The 24,846-nt window shown below is 44.1% G+C and overlaps 1 protein-coding gene across 2 annotated transcripts in view; it reads left to right on the forward strand.

The window, feature by feature from the left end:
• recql5 (RecQ helicase-like 5) overlaps window positions 1–24,846 on the forward strand; it is a 145,708-nt gene that overhangs the window by 13,030 nt on the left and 107,832 nt on the right. For both annotated transcript variants that reach the window (XM_060844382.1, XM_060844384.1), the window contains exons 2-4: window positions 14,828–14,949; window positions 17,963–18,481; window positions 24,558–24,663. In XM_060844382.1, the coding sequence (XP_060700365.1) occupies window positions 14,828–14,949; window positions 17,963–18,481; window positions 24,558–24,663 (747 nt within the window). The remainder of the gene's footprint in view (window positions 1–14,827; window positions 14,950–17,962; window positions 18,482–24,557; window positions 24,664–24,846) is intronic.

A 24,846-nucleotide genomic window follows, 5' to 3' on the forward strand; every position in this document is an offset into this window, starting at 1 on the left:
ATTTCCTCTGCGTGCTCTGGTTTCCTCCCACAGTCCAAAGATGTGCAGGTTAGGTGAATTGGCCATGCTAAATTGTCCATAGTGTTAAGTGCATTAATCAGAGGGAAATGGGTTTGGGTGGGTTACTCTTCAGAGGGTCGGTGTGGACTTGTTAGGCTGTAGGGCCTGTTTCCACACTGTAGGGAATCTAATCTAATCTAATCTAAAAGAGTACTGATACAGCCAGAAATGGTTGTAGATGTAAATTGATTTTCAAAGAAAGAGAAACACCCGTGAATGTCACAACTGCAGATGCACAGGGAATTTCAAACAACAAACTTTCAAAGATGGGGGAAGAGGCAAGTCAGCAGAGATCGCTTGTGACTGCAAAGGCAATAAGGGGCTGACAAAAACCTCCTCATCAGCAAACCATTATTTTCGAAACTGCAGATATATTTTGTGTTTTCCCTTTGAAGAATACTGAAGGTCAAGGATTAAAAACCAACTTCAACTGGACTGGCGATGCTCGTGAGACTGAACATTCTCGTGTACCAACTCAGGCTTGACCTTTACCATACTGTGCAGGGAGGGTTGGTTTACTGGACAGCTAATTTATGATGCCAACAGCAGGGGTTCAATTCTTGTACCAGCTCAGGTCACCTGAAGCTCTCACCTAAAGCATGGTGACCGTCAGGTTAAACTCAACATCAGTGGTCTCTCTCTAATGCAAGAGCAGCTCTACAGATCGATGGTTCTATGGTGACTTTACCTCTACTTTGAAGCTGACAGTCCAAAAAACAACTCCTAGTCACTGTGTGTTGCAGGTGAAGACTCTAAAGTCAATTAACTACAAACTAGACAGAAGAAAACAAGACAACAAAAGGGCTCCCTCTTATCCTGAATATTGGAATTCAGACACAGTTCAAAGGATTAAAACCATAGGATCTCAACCATCTATAAATTTAAGAATTGTGGAATTGAACTTTTCAATGACTAACAACGATGATACTAGCAACTTCAAATGCAGTAGTAATGTTTAACTCTCCACTGTTTGTCATTAATTCAGAGATAGGTTTGTGAATTTTAAACTCTTATCTTTTTGGACTCAACTCTTACTTCTAATGTGTCTACACATGTGGTGTCGTTAATCTTTCTCGTGTGTAGTAATTAATAAATGTTCTCTTGTTAATTCAAGAAAACCTGGCTAAATTGGCCTTGTTTTTAAAGCAGCATTTGATTGGAGAGGAAGTATCCAGAGGGGAAGGGATACTGTTTTAAATTAACCTTGTTGAGATCAACTGGTGGATAAAGAAGGGGAATGAGTTCATCCCTTTTTCACCAGAGTGCTTAACAGTTTGGGGTAAGCCATCTGGCACATTAAGGAACTTTACCCTGGATCTGGAGGTAACAGTCTGCAACTTTGAAACATGGTCTCCTTTTGTAAATCTGCCAGCTGCACCTGATTAACTCTAGGTGCCCAGCCATTGTGTCCCATGATATCAACTCAAGAATTGGCAATAGTAATTGGCTGGTAACTTTGAATTGATGAATTAAGACTCTAATTGACATTAAAGTAATTGGGTAAGGTGTGATATATCTAAAAAAGTATTGGTATCATGACGATGAGCTCAATCACTACAGTAAAATAAAAGCAAAATGCTGAAAATACTTTTGTGACTGTTCAAAACTCTGTTTTAGATCCTATGAACTGTCTTCAGAATTTGTAACTAAACTTTGTGTCATAGTGAATTTGATCAGTAACTGTAGTACTGTCAATGATCTGAGACTTGCACTTGCCTCCTCACGCAGGAATGAGGGAGAACTCTATGCAGCAGATACATTGTCATCCATGTCACTAGATCTGGAGACAAAAAGACACTTGATATTTACATCCTCTGTGTTTTTACTGAACACCTTTCTGAGAAATTCACTCTACTTTGTCTGAAATTTCTGTTTTTGCATTCACCTCGTTTCTTGAACTCTGTAACTTGCCACTTGCCATTAATTTCATGCATGGCTCCATTGATAATGCCAATTGGCTATCAACCTAAATAACTGCAAACCTATTTCATATTTTTCGACTTTAAAACACCCTCTAGTACAATAATAACAGCAATGCTAATTCTTGATGGGAAAGTCAATGAATCTCTCATCGATTCTTCAACAAATTCTAACTGTCTATCCGTCGGCCTCTTCCCTGTAAAACCATGCTGACTTGGCCTGATAGATTGGGAAATTTTGATAAATAAGGAACCCTGTGCATCCTTTTACCTGCAGCCACAGAAAGCAAGCATGCAGATGCAGCAAGTTAAGAAGACAAATGGTATTCTGGCCTTCATTGCAAGAGGATTCGAGTACAGGAGTGAGACATCTTGCTGAAGCTGAACAGATCCCTTCTTACATTAGATTAGATTACTTACAGTGTGGAAACAGACCCTTCGGCCCAACAAGCCCACACCGACCTTCCGAAGGGCAACCCAGCAAGACACATTCCCCTACATTTACCCTTCACCTAACACTATGGGCAGTTTAGCATGGCCAATTCACCTAACCAGCACATCTTTGGACTGTGGGAGGAAACCCACGCAGACACGGGAATATGCAAACTTCACACAGACAGTTGCCCGAGGCGGAAATTGAACCCAGGTCTCTGGCACTGTGAGGCAGCAGTGTTAACCACTGTGCCACCGTGCTGCCCACGAGAGGGAGAAGGTGAGGACTGCAGATGCTGAAGAGTCAGAGTCTTAAAAGACTGGCGCTGGAAAAGCACAGCAGGTCCAGCAGCATCTGAGAAGCAGGAGAGTCCACACTTCGGTCATAAGCCCTCATCAGGAATGTGGAAGGGGTAGTTGTTTGGTTCCATATGAGGTGTAACGCCTGTGCTCACACCACCACCTTCACCTCTGTCCAACGCCCCAAAGGATCTTTTCACATCTGGCAGAGCTTTTCCTGCACATCCACCCACCTCATCTGCTAGATTTGTTGCTCTTGATGTGGTTGACATCTGGGAGACAGAATGGCAACTTGTGGAGCATTTTAGGGAACATCTCTGCGACACATGCACCAAACAACCCCATTGCCCTATGGTCGACTTCAAATGTAGTCGCAATGTTTAACTCTCCACTGTTTGCCATTAATTCTGAGATGGGTTTGTGAATTTTAAACTTATCTTTTTGGACTCAACTCTTGCTTCTAATGTGTGTACACATGTGGTGTCATTAATCTTTCTCATGTGTAGTAATTAATAAATGTTCTCTTGTTAATTCAAGAAAACCTGGCTAAATTGGCCTTTTCCAGCACCACACTTTGTGATGTAGAGCCCTGCTGAGACCACACCTGGAGTGTTGTGTGCAGTTTTGGTATCCTTAACATTCTTAAAACAGAGGGAGTGCAGCAGCAACTCTGCGTGGGTGCTCCAGTTTCCTCCCACAATCAAAGATATGCAGGTTCGGTGAGTTGGCAATGCTAAATTGCCGATGGTGCCCAGGGATAAGGTGGATTGGCCATGAAATTTGCAGGATTACCAGAGGTAGTGTGAGGGGGTAATTGTGGGTATTGGTCAGATTCTCTTTGGGGGGTCGGTGTGAACCTGATGGACCAAATGGCCTGCTTTTACACTGTAGGGATTTATGATCTCAAGCTCTGCTTATCTTGATTGAGATTTGCATGGCCTGTTGGAAGGTTTGGGATAGCTTTTTTTAAAAGAACTGGCACAATATAATTTGTATTTCTCCAGCACTTAGTATTAATGACTGAAATAAAAACAATTACTTCCTTTGTGGCTAAATTATCAATCAGGACCCCAATGCCTGCAGATTATGGAGATGTGGATTTAATATGCAACCTGAGTCTTCAAACTGTAGCCCTATACCATTCGAGAAAAGAAAGGCTTGTACACTCAGTGATTAAGACACCAATATGCTTAAGGTAGGACAAAAGTTGAGGTGTTGTTTTGGGGACAGGAAGCTTGTCCTGATTAGAGGGAGGCTGAGGGAAGGGAAGAATTTTCTTTTGATTTGGCACAGTATAAATTGGAGGATGGGGCTGGTTAGGATTTTTCTTAGTAACAAAGCATCCTGTGGGATAGACTACTTTTCTTTCTTTAAGCTACTGTCTGTCACTTCAGTTAATATGCAAATACCATTGAAAGGGAATTAATTCTGTGGCATGACTGCACCACTCTAACTTTGGGACAGATGGGAATAGTTCATTTTGTATTATTTCAAAAATTGTGACTGTAAGTTAGAATTACGCAGGAATATGTGGCACAGATACAGGCCCTCTACATATCCATGCTGATATCTGAGAGTCTATCCTACAACTCAGAGATAGAGCCTCTTCTCAACTTCTCTTTCAATCATTACTCCCATATATTACCTACTCCCCTATATGTTTGTCTACCTTTCTTTAAATGCATGTATTTTGATTGCTTCAAACATTCCCTCTTGTAATGAGTTCCACTCTTCAGGTACTCAAGTTTTTTCTGAATATTTTTAAACTGGAAATTGCAAGTGCATCATGAAAACTGTAGAATTTAGAATCATGGTTAGTTTAGTAGTTATGCTGAGGTCGCAATAGACTATGGCATTATTGCTGGACTGTTAATCCAGAGAGGAGAAAGTGAGGACTGCAGATGCTGGAGATCAGAGCTGAAAATGTGTTGCTGGAAAAGCGCAGCAGGTCAGGCAGCATCCAAAGTGCAGGAGAATCGAGCCCTTCAGGCTCATATCCGAAACGTCAATTCTCCTGCTCTTTGGATGCTGCCTGACCTGCTGTGTTAATCCAGAGGCGCAGGTAACGTTCTGGGGAGCTGGATTCAAATCCTACCATGGCAGATGGTGGAATTTAAATTCAATGGAAAAAAATTCTGGACTTGGATTCATGGGCATCATTAGAGTCTATTGTCGATTGCTGGAAAGAACACATCTAGTTCTCTAATGTCCTTTAGGGAAGGAAATTGTCATCCTTAACTGATCTGGCTGACATGTGACTGCAGACCCACAGCAATGTGGTTGACTCTGAGCTGCCCTCTGGGCAGTAAGTGAGAGCAATACATTCTGCCTAGCCTGTGATTGAATCAAGAAAAAGAAATAGTTAGAATTGCAGTGGAGTCCCAATATTTATTTGCATCGAATTGCTTAGAGTTCATAGAGTCCTACAGCTCGGAGATAGACCTTTTGGTCAAGACTTAGATTAGATTACTTACAGTGTGGAAACAGCCCCTTCGGCCCAACAAGTCCACACCGACCCGCTGAGGCACAACCCACCCAGACCCATTTCTCTACACCTAACACTACGGGCAATTTAGCATGGCCAATTCGCCTAACCTGCACATTTTTGGATTGTGGGAGGAAACCGGAGCACCCGGAAGAAACCCCCGCAGACACGGGGAGAATGTGTGCAAACTCCACACAGTCAGTTGCCTGTGGCGGGAATTGAACCCAGATCTCTAGCACTGTGAGGCAGCAGTGCTAACCACTGTGCCACCATGCCACAGGGTCCATGCCCATGTATTTATCCAACTGCCTTTTAAATATTTTTAATGTACCCACCTCAGTCACTTCTGCTGACAGCTCATTCCATCTGCATCCCACTCTCTGTGTAAAAAGAAAAGTTGCCCCTAGAAAACTATTTTCAAACCTGCAGAGATTGTGAATTTAGGCACATGCTTTACTAGCTGAATGCACAATGCTTGATTAATTATAATGTTAAAAATCTCACAACACCAGATCATAGGTCAATAGGTTTATTTGGAAGCACTAGCTTTCAGAGTGCTGCTCTTTCATCAGGTAGCTATGGAGCAAGATCATAAGACACAGAATTTATAGCAAAAGATTAAAATGTCATACAGCTGAGATGATATGTTGAACAAACCTAGATTGCTGTTAAGTCTTCAGTCTTTTAGAATGGTGGCAGGTTTTGATTTATTAATATGAAAACTCCAGGACTACTTTTAAATCGCATTTTCAACAAAACTTAAGATAGCTCTTTTATGTCTTTGTCATCTCCATGTTGCAATATTTCAACATCATCATTGCTGGTCTTCTATCCTCCAGACTAAAAACTCTTTAATTCTGCCTTGTCTTTCTGTCAAGCTTGTCCATCATCCCCATTTGTTAACCTTCTATCTCACTTAGTATCTTAATTCAAAATCCATTTGTTTTTGTTCATTCTTTTCACCTTGGCCTCACCGCATTCTGCAGCCACTGTGCAGACACTCTCACTAATGCTGTTTTTTTTCTGATGACAGCTATCTGTATGTTTGTGTCCTCATAGCATTTCGTTGTTCATAGGCCCTCCAATCTAGGCCCTGCTCTCTGAACGTCACTTACTAGACTTTGCTGCTGTGTCCACCTGACTAAAATCTAATCTCTTCAGCTTTTGGCCTTACACCTAATGTCAGACATGGTGTCTGCATTCTCTTTACCAATTCATAAAGCTTGTATTAGAGAAGATGATGAGGATTTTGTTGAAAGTCCTGATGAGAATCAAGTGTGGTACCAACCCTGCTGGCTAATTTGAGCTAAATACATCATCAATAAATCTACTAAATACACAATATATTTTAGCTTTGCATAGTTAGCAAATGTATGTTGTGGTTGTGTTCGTTGAGCTGGGAATTTGTGTTGCAGACATTTCGTCCCCTATCTAGGTGACATCCTCAGTGCTTGGGAACCTCCTGTGAAGCGCTTCTGTGATGTTTCCCCCGGCATTTATAGTGGTTTGTCTCTGCTGCTTCCGGTTGTCAGTTCCAGCTGTCTGTTGCAGTGGTCGGTATATTGGGTCCAGGTCGATGTGCTTATTGATTGAATCTGTGGATGAGTGCCATGTCTCTAGGCTGTTCTCTGTTTGGCTTGTCCTACAATAGTAGTGTTGTCCCAGTCGAACTCATGCTGCTTGTCATCTGCATGTGTGGCTACTAAGGATAGCTGGTCGTGTTGTTTTGTGGCCAGTTGGTGTTCATGGATGCGGATCATTAGCTGTTTTCCTGTTTGTCCTATGTAGTGTTTTGTGCAGTCCTTGCATGGGATTTTGTACACTACATTAGTTTTGCTCATGCTGGGTATCGGGTTCTTCATTCTGGTGAGTTGTCTGAGAGTGGCTGTTGGTTAGTGTGCTGTTACGAGACCTAGTGGTCGCAGTAGTCTGGAAATGCTCCTGATGTATGGTAGTGTGGCTAGTCCTTTGGGTTGCGGCATGTCCTCCTTCTGTTGTCTTTCCCTTAGGCATCAGTTGATGAAATTGCGCGGGTATCCGTTATTGGCGAATACATTGTAGAGGTGTTCTTCTTCCTCTTTTTGCAGTTCTGGTGTACTGCAGTGTGCTGTAGCCCTTTTGAACAGTGTCTTGATGCAACTTCATTTGTGTATGTTGGGGTGGTTGCTTTCAGGACTTGGTCCGTCCGTGTGGCTTTCCTGTATACCTTTGTGATGATTACAGGGGTGTCATCCACATATCTGACCCAGAGTTTGGGTTTAATTTGCAGTAAGACTGCTTGTTCTAATCTTTGCATTACTGCTTCTGCTACGAGAGCAAAGATCGGTGAGCTCATGGGTGTTCCGTTGATTTGTTCATATATTTGGCTGTGAAGTGTGTTGTGAGGCACAGGTCCAGTAGTTTGAGTATGCCATCTTTGTTGATAGGTTCACCATCCTGTTGGCTGTTCTGTACGTCCAGCAGGTTGGCTATTGTTTCGCTGACTAGGGTTTTGTCGATAGAGGTGAACAGTGCCGTTACATTGAATGAGCCACGAAACGACATGACCAGCTATCCTTAGTAGCTTATCTATTTTCACACTTTCCAGAGTTACTAACACCACCTCCCCGTGAACCTCAATCCCATCTAGTCTAGGAGCCTGTATCTCATATTCTCGACAACATTGTCTTTTTCCAGTGTGAATACTGACGAAAAATATTCATTTAGCGACTCTCCTATCTCTTGGATTCCATGCATAACTTCCCCATTATTATCATTGACTGCCCTAATCTTACCCTAGTCATTCTTTTATTCGTGATATACCTATAGAAAGCTATAGGGTTTTCCTTGATTCTACCTGCCAAATGTTTCTTATGTCCCCTCCTGGCTCCTCTTAGTTCTCTCTTTAGGTCCTTCCTGGCTAACTTGTAATTCTCAAGCACCCTAACTGAGCCTTCCCATCTCATCCGAACATTCGCCTCCTCCTTCCTCTTGACAAAAGATTCAACTTCTTTAGTGAACCACAGTTCCCTCACTCGACCACTTCCTCCCTGTCTGACAGGTACAAACTTATCAAGGAAACGCAGTAGCTGTTCCTTGAATAAACTCCACATTTCAGTAGAGTCCATCCTCTGCAGTTTCCTTTCCCATCCTATGCATCCTAAATTTTGCTTCATTATATCATAATTGCCTTTCCTCCATCTATAACTCTTGCCCTGTGGTATAAACCTGTCCTTTTCCATCACTAAAGTAAATGTAACTGAATTGTGGTCACGATCACCAAAGTGCTCATCTACCTCCAGATCTAACACCTGGCCTGGTTCATTACCCAGTACCAAATCTAAGGTGGCCTTGCCCCTTGTTGGCCTGTCTACATACTGTGTCAGGAAACCCTCCTGCGCACATTGGACAAAAACTGACCCATCTAAAGTACTCAAACTAGGTGTTTCCAATCAATATTTGGAAAGTTAAAGTCCTCCGCCACAACTACCCTGTTACTTTCACAGTTATCCTGAATCATCATTTCAATCCTTTCTTCCACATCTGTGGAACTATTTGGAGGCCTATGGAAAACTCCCAACAGGAAAGGAGAGTGACTTCCCCTTTCCTGTTTCTAACCTCAGCCCCAACTACCTTAGTAGATGAGTCCTCATCAAACGTCCTTTCTGTGACTAATGCAATACATCCCCCTTTTTTACCACCTTCCCTGTTCTTAACATCTAATTCCTAGAACCTGTAACAGCCATTCCTATCCCTGCTCTATCCATGCCTCTGAAATGGCCACAACATCGAAGTCCCAGGTACGAACCCATGCTGCAAGTTCACCTGCCTTATTTCGATGCTTCTGGCATTGAAGGAGACACACTTCAAAACACCTTCCTGCTTGATGGTGAACTCTTGCAACCTTGAAACCATATTTCTGCCCTCACAGCTCTCAACCTATGCACAGAATGGAAACAGAATAGAGATGTACAGCACAGACCAACCCGTCCATGCCAACCAGATATCCCAACCCAATCTAGTCCAATCTGCCAGCACCCGGCCCATATCCCTTCAAGTCCTTCCTATCCAAATGCCTTTTAAATGTTGCAATTGTACTGGCGTCTACCACTTCCTCTGGCAGCTCATTCCATAAGCATACCACCCTCTCTGTGAAAATGTTGCCCCATAAGTCTCTTTTATATCTTTCCCCTCTTACTGTAAACCTATACCCTCTAGTTCTGGACTGCCTCACCCCTGGGAAAAGACTATCCATGCCCTTCATGATTTTGTAAATCCCTATAAGTCCACCTCTCAGCTTCCGACACTCCAGGGAAAACAGTCCCAGCCTGTTCAGCCTTTCCCTATAGCTCAAATCCTCCAACCCTGGCAATATCCTTGTAAATGTTTTCTGAACCCTTTCAAGTTTCACAACATCTTTCCAAAAGGAAGGAGACCAGAATTGCACACAATATTCTGCCACTATTCTGTCTACCTGCGACTCTACTTTCGAGGAGCTATGAACCTGCACTCCAAGGTCTCTTTGTTCAGCAACACTCCCTAGGACCTTACCATTAAATGTATAAGTCCTGCTAAGATTTGCTTTCCCAAAATGCAGCACCTCACATGTAGCTGAATTAAACTCCATCTGCCACCTCTCAGCCCATTGGTCTATCTGATCAAGATCCTGTTGTAATCTAAGGTAACCTTCTTTGCTGTCCATTACACCTCCAATTTTGGTGTCATCTGCAAACTGACTATATCTCTCATATAAATGATGAAAAGTAGTGGACCCAACACCAATCCTTGTGGCACTCCACTGGTCACAGGCTTCCATTCTGAAAAACAACCCTCCACCACCACCCTCTGTCTTCTACGTTTGAGCCAGTTGTGTATCTAAATGGCTAGTTCTCCCTGTATTCAGTGAGATCTAACCTTGGGGAACCTTGTTGAAGGCCTTACTGAAGTCCATACAGATCATGTCCATCGCTCTCATCTATCCTCTTTGCTACTTCTTCAAAAAACTCAATCAAGTGTGTGAGACATGATTTCCCATGCACAAAGCCATGTTGACTATTCCTAATCAGTCCTTGCCTTTCCAAAGACATGTACATCCTGTCCCTCAGGATTCCCTCCAACAACTTGCCCACTATTGAGGTCAGGCTCACCGGTCTATAGTTCCCTGGCTTGTCCTTACCACCCTTCTTAAACAGTGGCACCATGTTAGCCAGCCTTCAGTCTTCCGGCACCTCACCTGTGACTGTCTATGATACACATATTTCAGTACGAGGCCCCAGCAATCACTTCTCCAGCTTCCCACAGAGTTCTCAGGTGCATATGATCAGCTTCTGGGGATTTATCTACTTTTATGTGTTTCAAGACATCCAGCACTTACTCCTCTGGAATATGGATATTTTTCATGATGTTCACCATCTATTACCCTACATTCTATATCTTCCAAGTTCTTTTCCACAGTAAATACTGATGCAAAATATGCAAAATACTCATTTATTATCTCCCCCATCTCCTGTGGCTCCACATAAAGGCCGCCTTGGTGATCTTTGAGGGGCCCTATTCTCACCATAGTTACCCTTTTGACCTTAATGTATTTGTAAACACCCTTTGGATTCTTCTTAACTCTATTTGCCAAAGCCATCTCTTATCCCCTTTTTGCCCTCCTGATTTCCCTCTTTAAGTATAATCATACTGTCTTTATACTCTTCTAAGGATTCACTCGATCTATCCTGTCTATACCTGACAGATGCTTCCTTCTTTTTCTTAACTAAACCCTCAATTTCTTCAGTCATCCAGCATTCCCTATACCTACCAGCCTTTCCTTTCACACTAACAGTGACTCTCTGGACTCTTGTAATCTCATTTCTGAAGGCTTCCCATTTTTCTGCCGCCCCTTTACCTGTGAATCTCTGATCCCAATCAGCTTTTGAAAGTTCTTTGCCTAATACCGTCAAAATTAGCCTTTCTCCAATTTAGAACTTCAACCTTTAGATCTGGTCTATCCTTTTCCATCATTATTTTAATACAAATACAATTATGGTCATTGGCCCCAAAGTGCTCCCCCAAAGTGACACCTCAGTCATCTGCCCTGCCTTATTTCCCAAGAGTAGGTCAAGTTTTGCACCTTCTCTAGCAGGTGCATCCACATACTGAATCAGAAAATTTTCTTGTACACTCTTAACAAATTCCTCTTCATCTAAACCCTTACCACTGTGGCAGTCCCAGTCTATGTTTGGAAAGTTAAAATCTCCCACCGTAACCACCCTATTATTCTTACAGACAACTGAGATCTCCTCTGTAATACAATCCCAATAAGGTGATCATCCCTTTCTTATTTCTCAGTTCCACCCAAATAACTTTCCTGGGTGTGTTTCCGGGGATATCCTCCCTTGGGACAGCTGTAATGCTATTCCTTATCAAAAACGCCACTCCCCGTCCTCTCCTGCCTCCCTTTCTATCTTTCCTGTAGTATTTGTATCCTGGAACATTAAGCTGTCAGTCCTGTCCGTCTCTGAGCCATGCTTCTATAATTGCTATGATATCCCATCCCATGTTCCTAACCATGCTCTGAGTTCATCTGCCTTCCCTGTTAGGTCTCTTGCATTGAAATAAATGCAGTTTAATTTATTAGTCCTACCTTGTTTTCTGCTTTGTTCCTGCCTGCCCTGACTGTTTGACTCGCTTCTGTTCTCAACTGTACCAGTCTCAGATTTATCTCTTTCCTCACTAGATCTCCCTGGGTCCCACTCCCCACCTTACTAGTTTAAATCCTCCCAAACAGCTCTAGCAAATCTCCCTGCCACTATCTTAGTCCCCTTCCAATTTAGGTGCAATCCGTCCTCCTTGTATAGGTCACTTCTACCCTAGAAAAGATTCCAATGATCCAAAAATGTGAATCCTTCTCTCATACACTAGCTCCTCAGCCATGCATTGATCTGCTCTATCCTATTCCTGCCCTCACTAGCTTGTAGTATTGTTGAGGAAGGGAAGGGAGGAGTCAGATGGACCAAGTGAAGTTAAGAGTGGAGTGGAAATGGAAAGCAAAATTGATAAATCTTTCCAGTTCCAGATGAGATGGAGGAGATGGTGATGTACCTCTCAGCAGTCTTTAGGGTCCACTCTCCAGGACATCCTCGTCCACTCCTTCTCCACTTCCAACGCCTCACGGCATTGCAGAAGATGCACTTACCCGTTCACCTCCTCCCTCCTCACTATCCAAGGCACCTGACACACCTTCAAAGTGAAGCAACAATTTACTTGCACTTCATTCAATCTAGACTAGTGTAATTGCTGCTCTCAATGTGGTCTCTACATTGAGGAGATGACATATAGACTGGATGACTGCTTTGCCGATCACCTATGCTCAGTCTGTTAAAATGACCCCAAACTTCCACTTGCCTGCCACTTCAGCACATTGCCATGTTCCCGACCACATTTCTGTTTCGCGCTTGCTGCAAGCTCCAGTGAGACTCGATGGAAGTTGGAAGAGCACCACCTCATTTTCTACTTGAGATCCCTGCAGCCTTCAGGGCTTAATATTGAGTTCAATAACTTTAGAACCTGAGCACCTTGTTTATGTACTTTAATACCCCCTGCACCCCAGGTCTTGAAATGTCATGTGTTCCTTTGAGCACAGCCAACCCATAAGTCCCCATTATCTCCTATCTTTTCTTTCCTGGCCTATTTCCTCAATTACTTTTTGTGCCTGATTCTTTTTCTCTCTCTCTCTGGGCTCCCTCTCCATCTATCTGCTCATTATGTCCCCATGCCCCTGTCATCAACATAAATACCACTTTTTCTTAGCTGTTGTCAGCTCTGAAGAAAAGTCACTGGACCTGAAACATTAATGTTGTTTTCTGTCCACAGGTGCAGTCAGACCTGTTGAGTTTCTGCAACAATTTGTATTTGTGTGTGGCTGTTCACCCAAAGATGGGAATTTGGTTCAGGTGTGCCGTGGTGTCAGCATTCCAGACAACCTCACGCCACATATCTGGGGGTCTCCATGTTCCTCTGAAGCTTTACCTAGTAGCTGTGAGGGGCCCTGTTTCTGTGTGTCACCATCAAGAGGACCAAATAAGGACTTGACAATGGAGAGCCAGGGTCCTGATATGAAGGGACTGAACATTTGGTTGTCTTTTTCATATTGCTGAAGATCATTGTTGTCACCTGAAGAAGAGAAGCAAACTAGCACACGATCATATCAACACTCTTCTGTGTGGTGCTGCATGTCTCTGTAAAGCAGCACATCTACAGAAACTTCAATGCCTGAGCAAAGTTGAGATCCATATGCCAGAGGAAGTTTTAGATTTGTATGACTCTCTTCATGCCTCAAAGAACTTCACAGCTCGAAGGGCATTTTTGAAATATGAATTTTGAAACTCTTGTAAGAAGAAGGTCAGCCAATTTGCATATAGCAAGCTCCTACAAACAACATGATAGTAATGATCAGATAATCAATTGTTGTGATGTTGTTTTTTGGATAAATATTGACTAAGGCACTGGGAGGATCTAATCTGCTCCTCTTAGAAGCTCAGCATACATAAGGTAGATATTGATAAATGTCTGATTACCAATGATATACAGGGTTATTGGGATGAGGTGGAGAAAATAAATGGAAGCATTAAATCAGGCTTGAATATATGGAATGGCAGAGCAGGTTCAATGGGTTAAGTGGCTGTCCTCTGTCGTTATGTTCCTATGTACCAATGAAATTGTGCGGTCTCATGTTCAAAATCTACCCAAGTAGGCAAATTGGATTCAATTTAACATGTTAATTGAAAGACAGCACCCCAATAAAGGACTCCCCAATGCAGGTGGTCAGTAGAGTGTCAGCTTTGGGTTTTTTTTTGCAGACTGCACATTTCTCTACAACAGGAGCTGTGCTCTCAGGGAGGTGTAGTGTCTGATGCATTTGAATCTGGATTGGAGGAGGGGAGAGGAGTGGAGTGACCTGGGCGCAGAGAAATTTTGAGTGAGATTCCAACTCCTTTAAATCCACCCATTTGTACAGTTAAAATCTGTTCCATTGTGACTCACTCATACTTTTATTACATCCAGGTTTTTCAGTGGTCTCATTGAAGTAGGCAAGTTTGGAGGAGCCAGGCCAGTGGGAGTTGGAGGGTGTCAGGTCCGTGGTGGTCAGGGATGAGGGCCCTTTTAGGTGAGAGTGGTGGAGGTGATTGAGAAGGAGTTCCAGATCAAAAGGCCTGGCAAACTGAGGTTAGAGCCATTAATGTTGGGGTGAAGGAACTCCGATGCTCCTGAGACTGAAATTGTTGAAATGCATAGTACTGGAAATTTCACAGAGCAATTAAACTTCCAGTCTTGGATCTCTCATAAACTAAAGGTCATTCCAAAACTCTGCTTCCCATATCTTAACTTTCTCCACAGTTAAGTATCCTCCTCACCCAACGTGTGCATTGTCTCCCTGTCTGACAGCTGCTATCCTGTTATTTAAGCTTCTCCATGAAATTTGCAGCTTCTCGACTCGCTGTTGGTTTTTGTATGATTATACTGTGAGCTAATTTAGGATGCTTACCTCTGTGAAAGCTGCGAGATTAATGAAAACTGAAATGCAGTAGGAGCAGGGTCAATGAGAATTCTGGTCCTTTTAACAAAGGAGCTGGAAGCAGGATGAACTTCTCTCTTTTCTTTACAGGTGATAAGGATGTCTTTATCTGCATGCCAACAGGAGCAGGGAAATCTCTCTGTTACCAGTTACCGGCTGTACTTGCTGCGGGTGTTACCATTGTGATCTCGCCGCTGATTGCTCTTATTCAAGTGAGTTTAGTAGTGGATATTTTCACCTTGTTATGTGTGGCAGTAAACCAATCCAGGATCTAACAGACTCTACCATACTGTCGTTTCAAAAGTGAGTTATATTGAACTTGCAATGTTAATTCTGACCCAGACTTTTTCATGGGAATGTACTATTGCAGCAATACAGACTGGAATTGCATGCTGGCACCAGGTGGCTTCCTGGTAACTGCCTGGGAATCTTCCAATGGGGAACCTCCAGAGAACAACCTGTCCTCTGGAACCCTCCAGAAAGGTCCCCTACTTAGAATTGGAGGATTCTGACTGACTTAACTTAATAGTTACCCTGGAACATCTGGAGGATGAAACCCTCTAACTTTTGAGGACCTAATAAACTGACTCCAACTCTTCGCCCTCACAAACTTTTTCACTGGACCTGATACTTCCATTTCCCAACAGACTCCATCCCCTGCACCCTCACCCCACTTGATCCTTAACACTATCCACCAGACTTGCTCCAACAGCAGCTATATAACATCACCCTCACCCACCCCATCCAAATCCCTGAGCCCCCATCCAGTTCCCTGGCACCATACCCACTTATCCACTTGATGCATAATATTAGTCTACCTCTTTAATTCCTTGGACATCCACATACTGCTCATCCTGGACACATTATGCTCTGCTGCCTGGTGCTCCTCATGTTGTTTGCCCAGTGATCTGCTGGTTGCTGACATTGCTGTTGCTGGTCATCCCCGATGCATAATACATTGCTGTCTAACACTCCTTGTGGTGCTCACCCCAAAAAGAGTAGTAGTGCTTCTGCTCTTCCCAACCTCCTCCAACACTCCCTTTTTGCTGCTGTCCACATGTCAACACACACGCATGCATGCACACATCCTCAGAGCCTTGGTCAGCAGCATGGCACCATGATTCACTCACGTAGCAGATCCTCTTCCCAACCTCCCAAGTCCTGAATTCTGATGCCATATCCCCATATGTCTTGAATAGCCTTGCCCTCCTTGCCTTCCAGGCTTCCTCTTGTGGCATGGCTGAGTGCCATGCAGAACCAAAAATACAATGGCTCTGGTAAAGAATGACTCCCCTGCAGTTTCCTAGTCACCGCCTAATGAATTTCAGACAAATTGTGTCCCAGGAGAAAACCAAAGGGATACAGGGTGAAACAAAGAAAGTTACAGCACAGGAACAGGCCCTTTGGCCCTCCAAGCCTGCACTGATCTAGATTCTTGATCTAAACCAGTTGTCTATTTTCTAAAGGTCTGTACCCCTTTATTCCCTGCCCATTCATGCATCTATCAAGATACATTTTAAATGATGCTTTAGTGGCTGCCTCAACTACCTCCACTGGCAACGTGTTCCAGGCATAATAGGTTTCATTGGAAGCACTAGCTTTTGGAGCTGATGAAGGTGCTCCGAAAGCTAGTGCTTCCAATTAAACCTGTTGGACCATAACCTGGTATTGTGATTTTTAACCTTATCTCTCTCATGATTTTGTAGACCTCAATCAGGTGCCCTCATCACCTTCCGTTTTCTAATGAAAATAATCCTAATCTACTCAACCTCTCTCTGTAGCTGGCACCCTCCATACCAGGCAACATCCCAGTGAACCTCCTCTGTACTCTCTCCAAAGCATCCATATCCTTTTGATAATGTGGCGAACAGCACTGTACACAGTATTCCAAATGTGGCTGCACCAAAGTCTTATACAACTGTAACATGACCTGCCAACTCTTGAAGGATAGCATGCCATATGCTCACTTGACCACTCTATTATCCTGTGTTGTAACCTTCAAGGAACAATGGACCTGAACACCCAGATCTCTCTGTACATCAATTTTCCTCAGTATTTTACCATTTATTGTTTAGTTCGCTCTTGAATTGGATCTTCCAAAATGCTTCACCTTGTATTTGTCTGGATTGAGCTCCATCTACCATTTCTCTGCCCAACTGTCCAATTTATCTACAATTTGCTTTATTCTCTGACAGTCCCCTTCACTATCTGCTTCTTCACCAATCTTGGTGTCATCTGCAAGCTTGCTGATCAGATCATCTATACCTTCCTCCATATCATTTATGTATATCACAAACAATAGTGGAACCAGCACGGATCCCTGTGGGACTCCACTGGCTGCAGGTCTCCATTTTGAGAAACTTCTTTCACTACTACTCTCTATTTCCCAGCCAGTTCTCCACCTATCTAGATGGTACACCCTGGACCCCACGCGACTTCACCTTCCCCGTCAGCTTACCATGGGGAACTTTATCAAACGTCTTTCTGAAGTGCTCAGCTTTGTCACTTCCTCAGAGAATTCTATTAAGTTAGTAAGATATGACCTTCCCTGCACAGAACTGTTGGCTATCACTGATAAGCCTATTTTCTTCCAAAGGGAAATATCCCTCAGTATCTTCTCCAGCAGCTGCCCTACCACTGATGTCAGGCTCACCGGCCTGTAATTACCTGGATTATCCCTGTTACTCTTCTTAAACAAAGGACAACATTAGCAATTCTCCAGTCCTCTGGGACGTCTCCCATGTTACAGGATACTGCAAAGATATCTATTAAGGCCTCAGCTATTTCCTCTCTCTCTTCCCTCAGTAATCTGGGATAGATCTCATCCGGTCCTGGGGACTTGTCCACGTTAATGCCTTTTAGAATACCCAACACTTCTTCCCTCCTTATGCAGACTTGATCTAGAGTAATCAAACATCTATTCTTAATCTCAACATCCGTCATGTCCCTCTCCTCAGTGAGCACCGATGCAAAGTGCTCATTAAAAATCTCACCCATTTTCTCTGACTTCACACAAAACATAAAATTATGGGATGGTCCTGTAAAATATAGGACTGTTGATCACTGTCTCATAGAGTAGATGTAGGATTACTGTTTAATGTCTGGAAGTGCCCGGCTGAGTATGTAGTGCCCACTGTCAGCAGAAGTAGGGCAGAACTATCCTGCAAGGTGTAGAGTATTTAATCCTCCATTGTAATATAGATTTAATGTCTTTACTTTCCATAGGACCAGATTGAGCACATGAATGTACTGAAGATTAGAGCATGCTCTTTGAATTCCAAACTGTCCCTTGAGGAGCGAAAAATGGTCCTTTCTGACTTGAATTCTGCAAAACCCGACATCAAACTACTCTACATCACCCCTGAGATGGCAGCTTCCAACACCATGCATTCCATCTTTGACTCCCTGCTGGCCCGAAATCTCCTCTCGTACCTGGTCATCGATGAGGCTCATTGTGTGTCACAGTGGGGGCATGACTTTCGACCCGATTACCTCAAACTGGGGTCTTTTCGCAGTAAGGCTCCTGGTATTCCCTGCGTGGCATTGACTGCTACAGCCCCTCAGAAAGTGCAAGATGACATTGTAGCTGCTCTTCAGCTGAACCAGCCCATTGCAGTCTTCAAGAGTCCTTGCTTCAGAGCTAATCTATTCTACGATATTGTCTTCAAAGAGATTTTGAATGATCCCTACATCAATCTGAAGGCATTCTGTGAAAAGACTCTGGGACAGAAGGACTCTGCAGGGGTTTGTGGAGCTTTAATTGTTTTCTTTTTAATCCTTTAAAACATTAATTGTTGCCTCTGGTGCAGTTCTGCAGGAGCTGACTCCTGTACTTTGTTGCAGTCCAAACAACCTTCTTCAGTTGTGAGATGAAGTATGCAGTTGTGACAAGTGAAGAAATGAAAGATGTCTAGGGAATTTGTAAGTAGGAAGACAGAATCATTTCAGACTCAACAGCATTGGGATTAGAGATTATTATCTGCACTTGTTGAATCCAGAAGGCTGTAAATAGCTCATTTATTTGTATTATTACTAATGCCCTATGTCTTGTCATTATCCCTTAATAGTTTAATCTCTCCAGCCCTCCAACCTGTTATGATTATTTTCCTTTGTTCTTGCTCCCATCACCCCAGTTCCTCTGTCTCTGAAACCCAGGAATGCTTCAGAGGCTCAGCAGGCCTGGCAGAAATAGAGCTGAAAGTGTGTTGCTGGAAAAGTGCAGCAGGTCAGGCAGCATCCAAGGAGCAGGAGAATCGACGTTTCGGGCATGAGCCCTTCTTCAGGAATGAGGAAAGTGTGCCAAGCAGGCTAAGATAAAAGGTAGGGAGGAGGGACTTGGGGGAGGAGCTTCGGAAATGCGATAGGTGGAAGGAGGTTTAAGTGAGAGTGATAGGTGGGGGTGGGGGCGGATAGGTCAGGAAGAAGACTGCAGGTTAGGAAGGTGGTGCTGAGTTCGAGGGTTGGGACTGAGACAAGGTTTTGGGGGGCGGGGGGGGGAGGGGGAGGAATGAGGAAGCTGGAGCAATCTGAGTTCATCCCTTGTGATTGGAAGGTTCCTAGGCGGAAGATGAGGCGCTCTTCCTCCAGCCGTCATGTTGCTATGGTCTGGCGATGGAGTCGTCCAAGGACCTGCATGTCCTTGGTGGAGCGGGAGGGGGAGTTGAAGTGTTGAGCCACGGGATGTTTGGGTTGGTCGGTCCTGGTGTCCCAGGTGTTCTCTGAAAAGTTCCGCAAGTAGGTGGCCTGTCTCCCCAATATAGAGGAGGCTACATCGGGTGCAGCAGATGCAGTAAATGATGTGTGTGGAGGTGCAGGTGAATTTGTGGCGAATATGGAAGGATCCCTTGGGGCCTTGGAGGGAAGTAAGGGGGGAGTTGTGGGCGCAAGTTTTGCATTTCTTGTGGTTGCAGGGGAAGGTACCGGGAGTGGACCTGACGAGGGAGTCACGGAGGGAGTGGTCTTTTCGGAATGCTGATAGGGGAGGGGAGTGAAATATATCTCTGGTGGTGGGGTCTGTTTGGAGGTAGCGGAAATGACGACGGATGATGCGATGTATGTGGAGGTTGATGGGGTGGTAGGTGAGGACCAGTGAGGTTCTGTCCTGGTGGTGATTGGAGGAGCGGGGCTCAAGGGCAGAGGAGTGGGAAGTGGAGGAGATGCGGTGGAGAGCATTGTCGATCACGTCTGGGGGGACATTGCGATCTTTGAAGAAGGGGGCCATTTGGGTTGTTCGGTATTGGAACTGGTCCTCCTGGGAGCAGATATGGCAGAGACGAAGAAATTGGGAATGTGGGATGGTGTTTTTACAGGGCGCAGGGTGGGAGGAGGTGTAGTCTAGGTAGCTGTGGGAGTCTGTCGGTTTATAGTAAATGTCCGTGTTGATTCGGTCGCCCGAGATAGAAATGGAGAGGTCTAGGAAGGGGAGGGAGGAGTCTGAGACGGTCCAGGTAAATTTGAGGTCGGGGTGGAAGGTGTTGGTAAAGTGAATGAACTGTTCAACCTCCTCGTGGGAGAATGAGACAGCACCGATACAGTCATCGATGTAGCGGAGGAAAAGGTGGGGGGTGGTGCCAATGTACTGTGGAAGATGGACTGTTCCACATATCCTACGAAGAGGCAGGCATAGCTGGGGCTCATGTGGGTGCCCAGGATTTGGAGGAAGTGGAAGGATTGGAATCCTCCCGACTCCCACAGCTACCTAGACTACACCTCCTGCCACCCTGCCCCCTGTAAAAATGCCATCCCATATTCCCAATTCCTTCGTCTCCGCCGCATCTGCTCCCAGGAGGACCAGTTCGAATACCGAACAACCCAGATGGCCTCCTCCTTCAAAGACCGCAATTTCCCCCCAGACGTGATCGATGATGCTCTCCACCGCATCTCCTACACTTCCCGCTCCTCTGCCCTTGAGCCCCACCCCTCCAATCGCCACCAGGACAGAACCCCACTGGTTCCCCACCTACCATGCCACCAACCTTCATATACATCGTATCATCTGTCGTCATTTCCGCCACTTCCAAACAGACCCCACCACCAGGGATATATTTCCCTCCCCTCCTCTATCAGCGTTCCGAAAAGACCATTCCCTTCTTGTCTCCCTCGTCAGGTCCACACCCTCCACCAACTCAACCTCTACTCCCGGCACCTACCGCTGCAACCGCAAGAAATGCAAAACTTGCGCCCACACCTCCCCCATTACTTAAGGCCCCAAGGGATCCTTCCATATCCGCCACAAATTCACCTGCACCTCCACACACATCATTTACTGCATCCGCTGCAACCGATGTGGCCTCCTCTATATTGGGGAGACAGGCCGCCTACTTGCGGAACGTTTCAGAGAACACCTCTGGGACACCCGGACCAACCAACCCAACCGCCCCGTGGCTCAACACTTCAACTCCCCCTCCCACTCCGCCAAGGACATGCAGGTCCTTGGCCTCCTCCATCGCCAGACCATAGCAACCCGACGGCTGAAGGAAGAGCACCTCATCTTCCGCCTAGGAACCCTCCAACCACAAGGGGTGAACTCAGATTTCCCCAGTTCCCTCATTTCCCCTCCCCCCATCTTGTCTCGGTCCCAACCCTTGAATTCAGCACCACCTTCCTAACCTGCAATAATCTTCCTGACCTTTCCGCCCCCACCCCACTCTGGCCTATCACCCTCACTTTATCACCCTCCCCTTAACCTCCTTCCACCTACTGCATTTCCAACGCCCCTCCCCCAAGTCCCTCCTCCCTACCTTTTATCTTAGCCTGCTTGGCACACTTTCCTCATTCCTGAAGAAGGGCTCATGCCCGAAACGTCGATTCTCCTGCTCCTTGGATGCTGCCTGACCTGCTGTGCTTTTCCAGCAACACATTTTCAGCTGTGATCTCCAGCATCTGTGGTCCTCACTTTCTCCTGGCAGAAATAGAGTTAACTTTCAGGTTTGTGACCTTTGTGAACTGGGAGAAGTTAACAATGCAATAGGTTTTAAGCTGGAGAAGAAGGGAAAAAAAATGATTAAAAGACTGAAGTGTTAGTTATGCGGGACTAAAGCATGTGGTGACAGGACGTTGGATAGTGAGAAGGGAGGAGGTGAACAGATAGATGTTACATCTGCACTTGAATGGAATCATACAATGGTAACAGAGAGACCACATGGCTTGTTGTGTCTGTGCTATCCGTCTGACAGAGCAATTCACGTTGTGCCATTCCTTGTCTGTTCCTTTTCCCACAGCAAATGTTTTATTTTCTCATTGTGATTCAATTCCTTTTGAAAGCTTCATTGACCCTGGCACCACAACAACCTCAGCCATCCTGGCTCCTGACCACTTGCTCTATTGAAGAGATTTTCCTCGTGTGTCTTTGCATTGTTTGCCAACTACCTTAAACCTGCGTTCTCTGGTTTCTGATCTTTGCACCAATGCGAGCAGTTTCTTCCAATCTACTCTGTCCATACCCCTTCTAATTTTGAATATACTTACCAAATCTTTTCTCCACCATCTATTTAAGGAAAAGTATGTAATCTGTACTAGCCTATCTATATAACTGAAGTTGAAAATAAAAAGGTCAGTCGGAAGAAATCAGTTCAGTGAGACAGGAACAGGCTGAAACAACATTTTTGTTGGGGCAAGCCTTTATATAGGTTTTTGCAGAAGGTAGAGGCAAGTTGTTCATGTTTGGAGATAGTTATGGAGGATCTCCAGAGAAGATCAGGTCAGTAGGAATCCTGAATACAATGTCGTAATATTCAAACTTGAGTTCTCGCCCAGGAGAGACAAGAGGAAATGTTGGAAAGTTGACATTTAGTCTTTACAGAGCTTGTTATGCCAGATAAGAATAACACCCTTGTCAGTAGGTTTGATGATAATGCAAGGACTGAACCCATACAGAACAGGGGATGGGGTGGGGGTGCTGGGTAAGACTGAGTGATAGGAGCAGAAAAATTGAGATGGCAACCGTCATGCTGCCAGTTGTCAATGAAAGGATATAAGGCCAGTGGGAGGTGCTCTGTTGGAGAAAAATGACTGAAAACAGCAAAAAGCATATACTGCATGGCAAGAAGATTTCTAGTCAGTGAAGTGAACGTGGAGGTAAAGGTGATAGAAGAAGAGTTCAGTGTGTGCTGAGCTTCAAACTCCTTGATGTCAGTTCTTAACCGGAAGCTGAGTCCATTGATCACAATCAGAATTGGGTTAATGTTGGAGAACCTTCTGAATGTGCCACAAGAAATAAGAATAAAAGAAGAGCTAGGATCAGAAGGAAGTGAAGGGAAGAAGGATCTGGTGAGGCATTGTTACTTCTGAGTTATTGGAGCTTGTGTTTCTTCATGCTTGAAAGACAGATAAAATAATTTTGTTAAGGAGATGATTGTGACCAAGATTATGTCAGTTAGCTCATTTGGTTGGATGGCTGGCCTGCAGTGCTAATTGATGCCAACAGTGTGGTTTCAACGGTGCGTACCAGCTTGAGGTCACCTTGAGCCTTTTCAACTTCTCCCCTCACTTGTGGCATGATGACCCTCAGGTTAAACTTGCCACCAGTCATCTCTGTTTAATGAGTGAGCAGCCTATAGTGATTTTCACTTTTAGATCAAAAACAAAAAGAGAAACAGAAAGTAATAAAGCTGAACAATGTAGGAGACAACTGAAAATTCAGTTGAAGAGAAGAGTTAAACTTCAAAGTGGATATTGTCTGCCTTTGAACTGAACTCCTTCTTATATCTTAAGTAATATCTATTCAAAAAGACATTTCCCTAAAATGGAAATTGTTGCTCGCTTCATGGATGCTGCCTGAGCTGCTGAGGATTTCCAGCATTTTCCCTTTTAGTATGTGACATTAAATTGTGCGTGGGAGCAGGAGTTTCCAAAGGGCTGTTAACAGTGTGAGTGAGATAAAACTGGCCAGTCTGAGAATAACTGTATTTCTAATGCTGATAGTTTGAGCTGGTGAAAGAATAAAGCTGAGATGTTCAGGTACACACACAATCAACACAAGTCACAGGTAGAAAATGCAATTAAAAACATTAATGGCATTTCGATCTTTTTTGTGTCAAAGGGGCTGAATACAAAGAGAGGATACGTTATAGACGAGAAGCAAAGAAAAACTCACAAGGAAGTAATTTCATGCCTATACTGGTCTTTTGAAATGATCTTTGTTCTTTGTTCAAAGCCTTTTAAGTTCCTTCTCAAGTTCCTGTCCAACTCCCTTTTAAGTGTCATGATCAGACTTAACGTGCAGTAATCCATTCTGTTCTGGTTACTGCATGTCAGAACAGATATAGCTCTCACTGGAATCAGCATGGCACCGATTTAGCAAAATTATACCAGGAGTGAATGTTTAGTTTATGAGGGTAGTTTGCATAAAATAGACTTGTTATTGTCTTGAGGGATGATCTATTTGATGTATTGTAAGGTGATAAAAGCACTTGAGAGAGAGAGAGAGAAACTATTTGGCCTTTGGATAGTCCAGGACCAGGGGGGATAATTTTTAAAGTTAGAGCGAGGCTGCTGTAGTGTTATCATCAAGTATGTTTCCATAGAAAGGGTTGTGGAAATATGGAACCACGTCCCCTGAAAAAGCCTGAATTCTAATGGTCAGTTGGAGGCACTAAGACAGATGTTTTTCAGGCAAATGTATCTAGGAATAAGAATAAATGTGGGAAAATAACGTTGAAGTTTATATGTACACAATCTAATTGAATGGTGGGACAGGATCAGAGGGCTGAATGTTCTACTTCTGTTCCAGTGCTTCTATGTTAATTTGGTTCAAAATCTGGTTTAGTAGAGCAGGTGTGTGACAGTAAATCATTGTGTAAATACAATTCTTCCCTTGCAGCAATTTGATGGCTGTGGCATAGTATACTGTCGGACCAGGGATGGGTGTCAAGAGGTGGCAGAGGAACTAACACGCAGGGGGTTGGAAGCCAAGGCTTACCATGCAGGTATGGAGTGCAGATGACAGCACTAAGAATGTATTATATTAGGGGTCATCATGAATGTCTCAAAATGGGGTTTTAATTGCTGAATGATTTTTGGGTTGATTTACATATGTAATATATATTTGCTGTGTTTTAAACATATTCACAACTTGATACTTTAAATACCTGTCACCACTAGACAGTGGA

The sequence above is a fragment of the Hemiscyllium ocellatum genome, chromosome 25, assembly GCF_020745735.1.
Source record: "Hemiscyllium ocellatum isolate sHemOce1 chromosome 25, sHemOce1.pat.X.cur, whole genome shotgun sequence".
In the NCBI taxonomy this organism is placed as follows: domain Eukaryota; kingdom Metazoa; phylum Chordata; class Chondrichthyes; order Orectolobiformes; family Hemiscylliidae; genus Hemiscyllium; species Hemiscyllium ocellatum.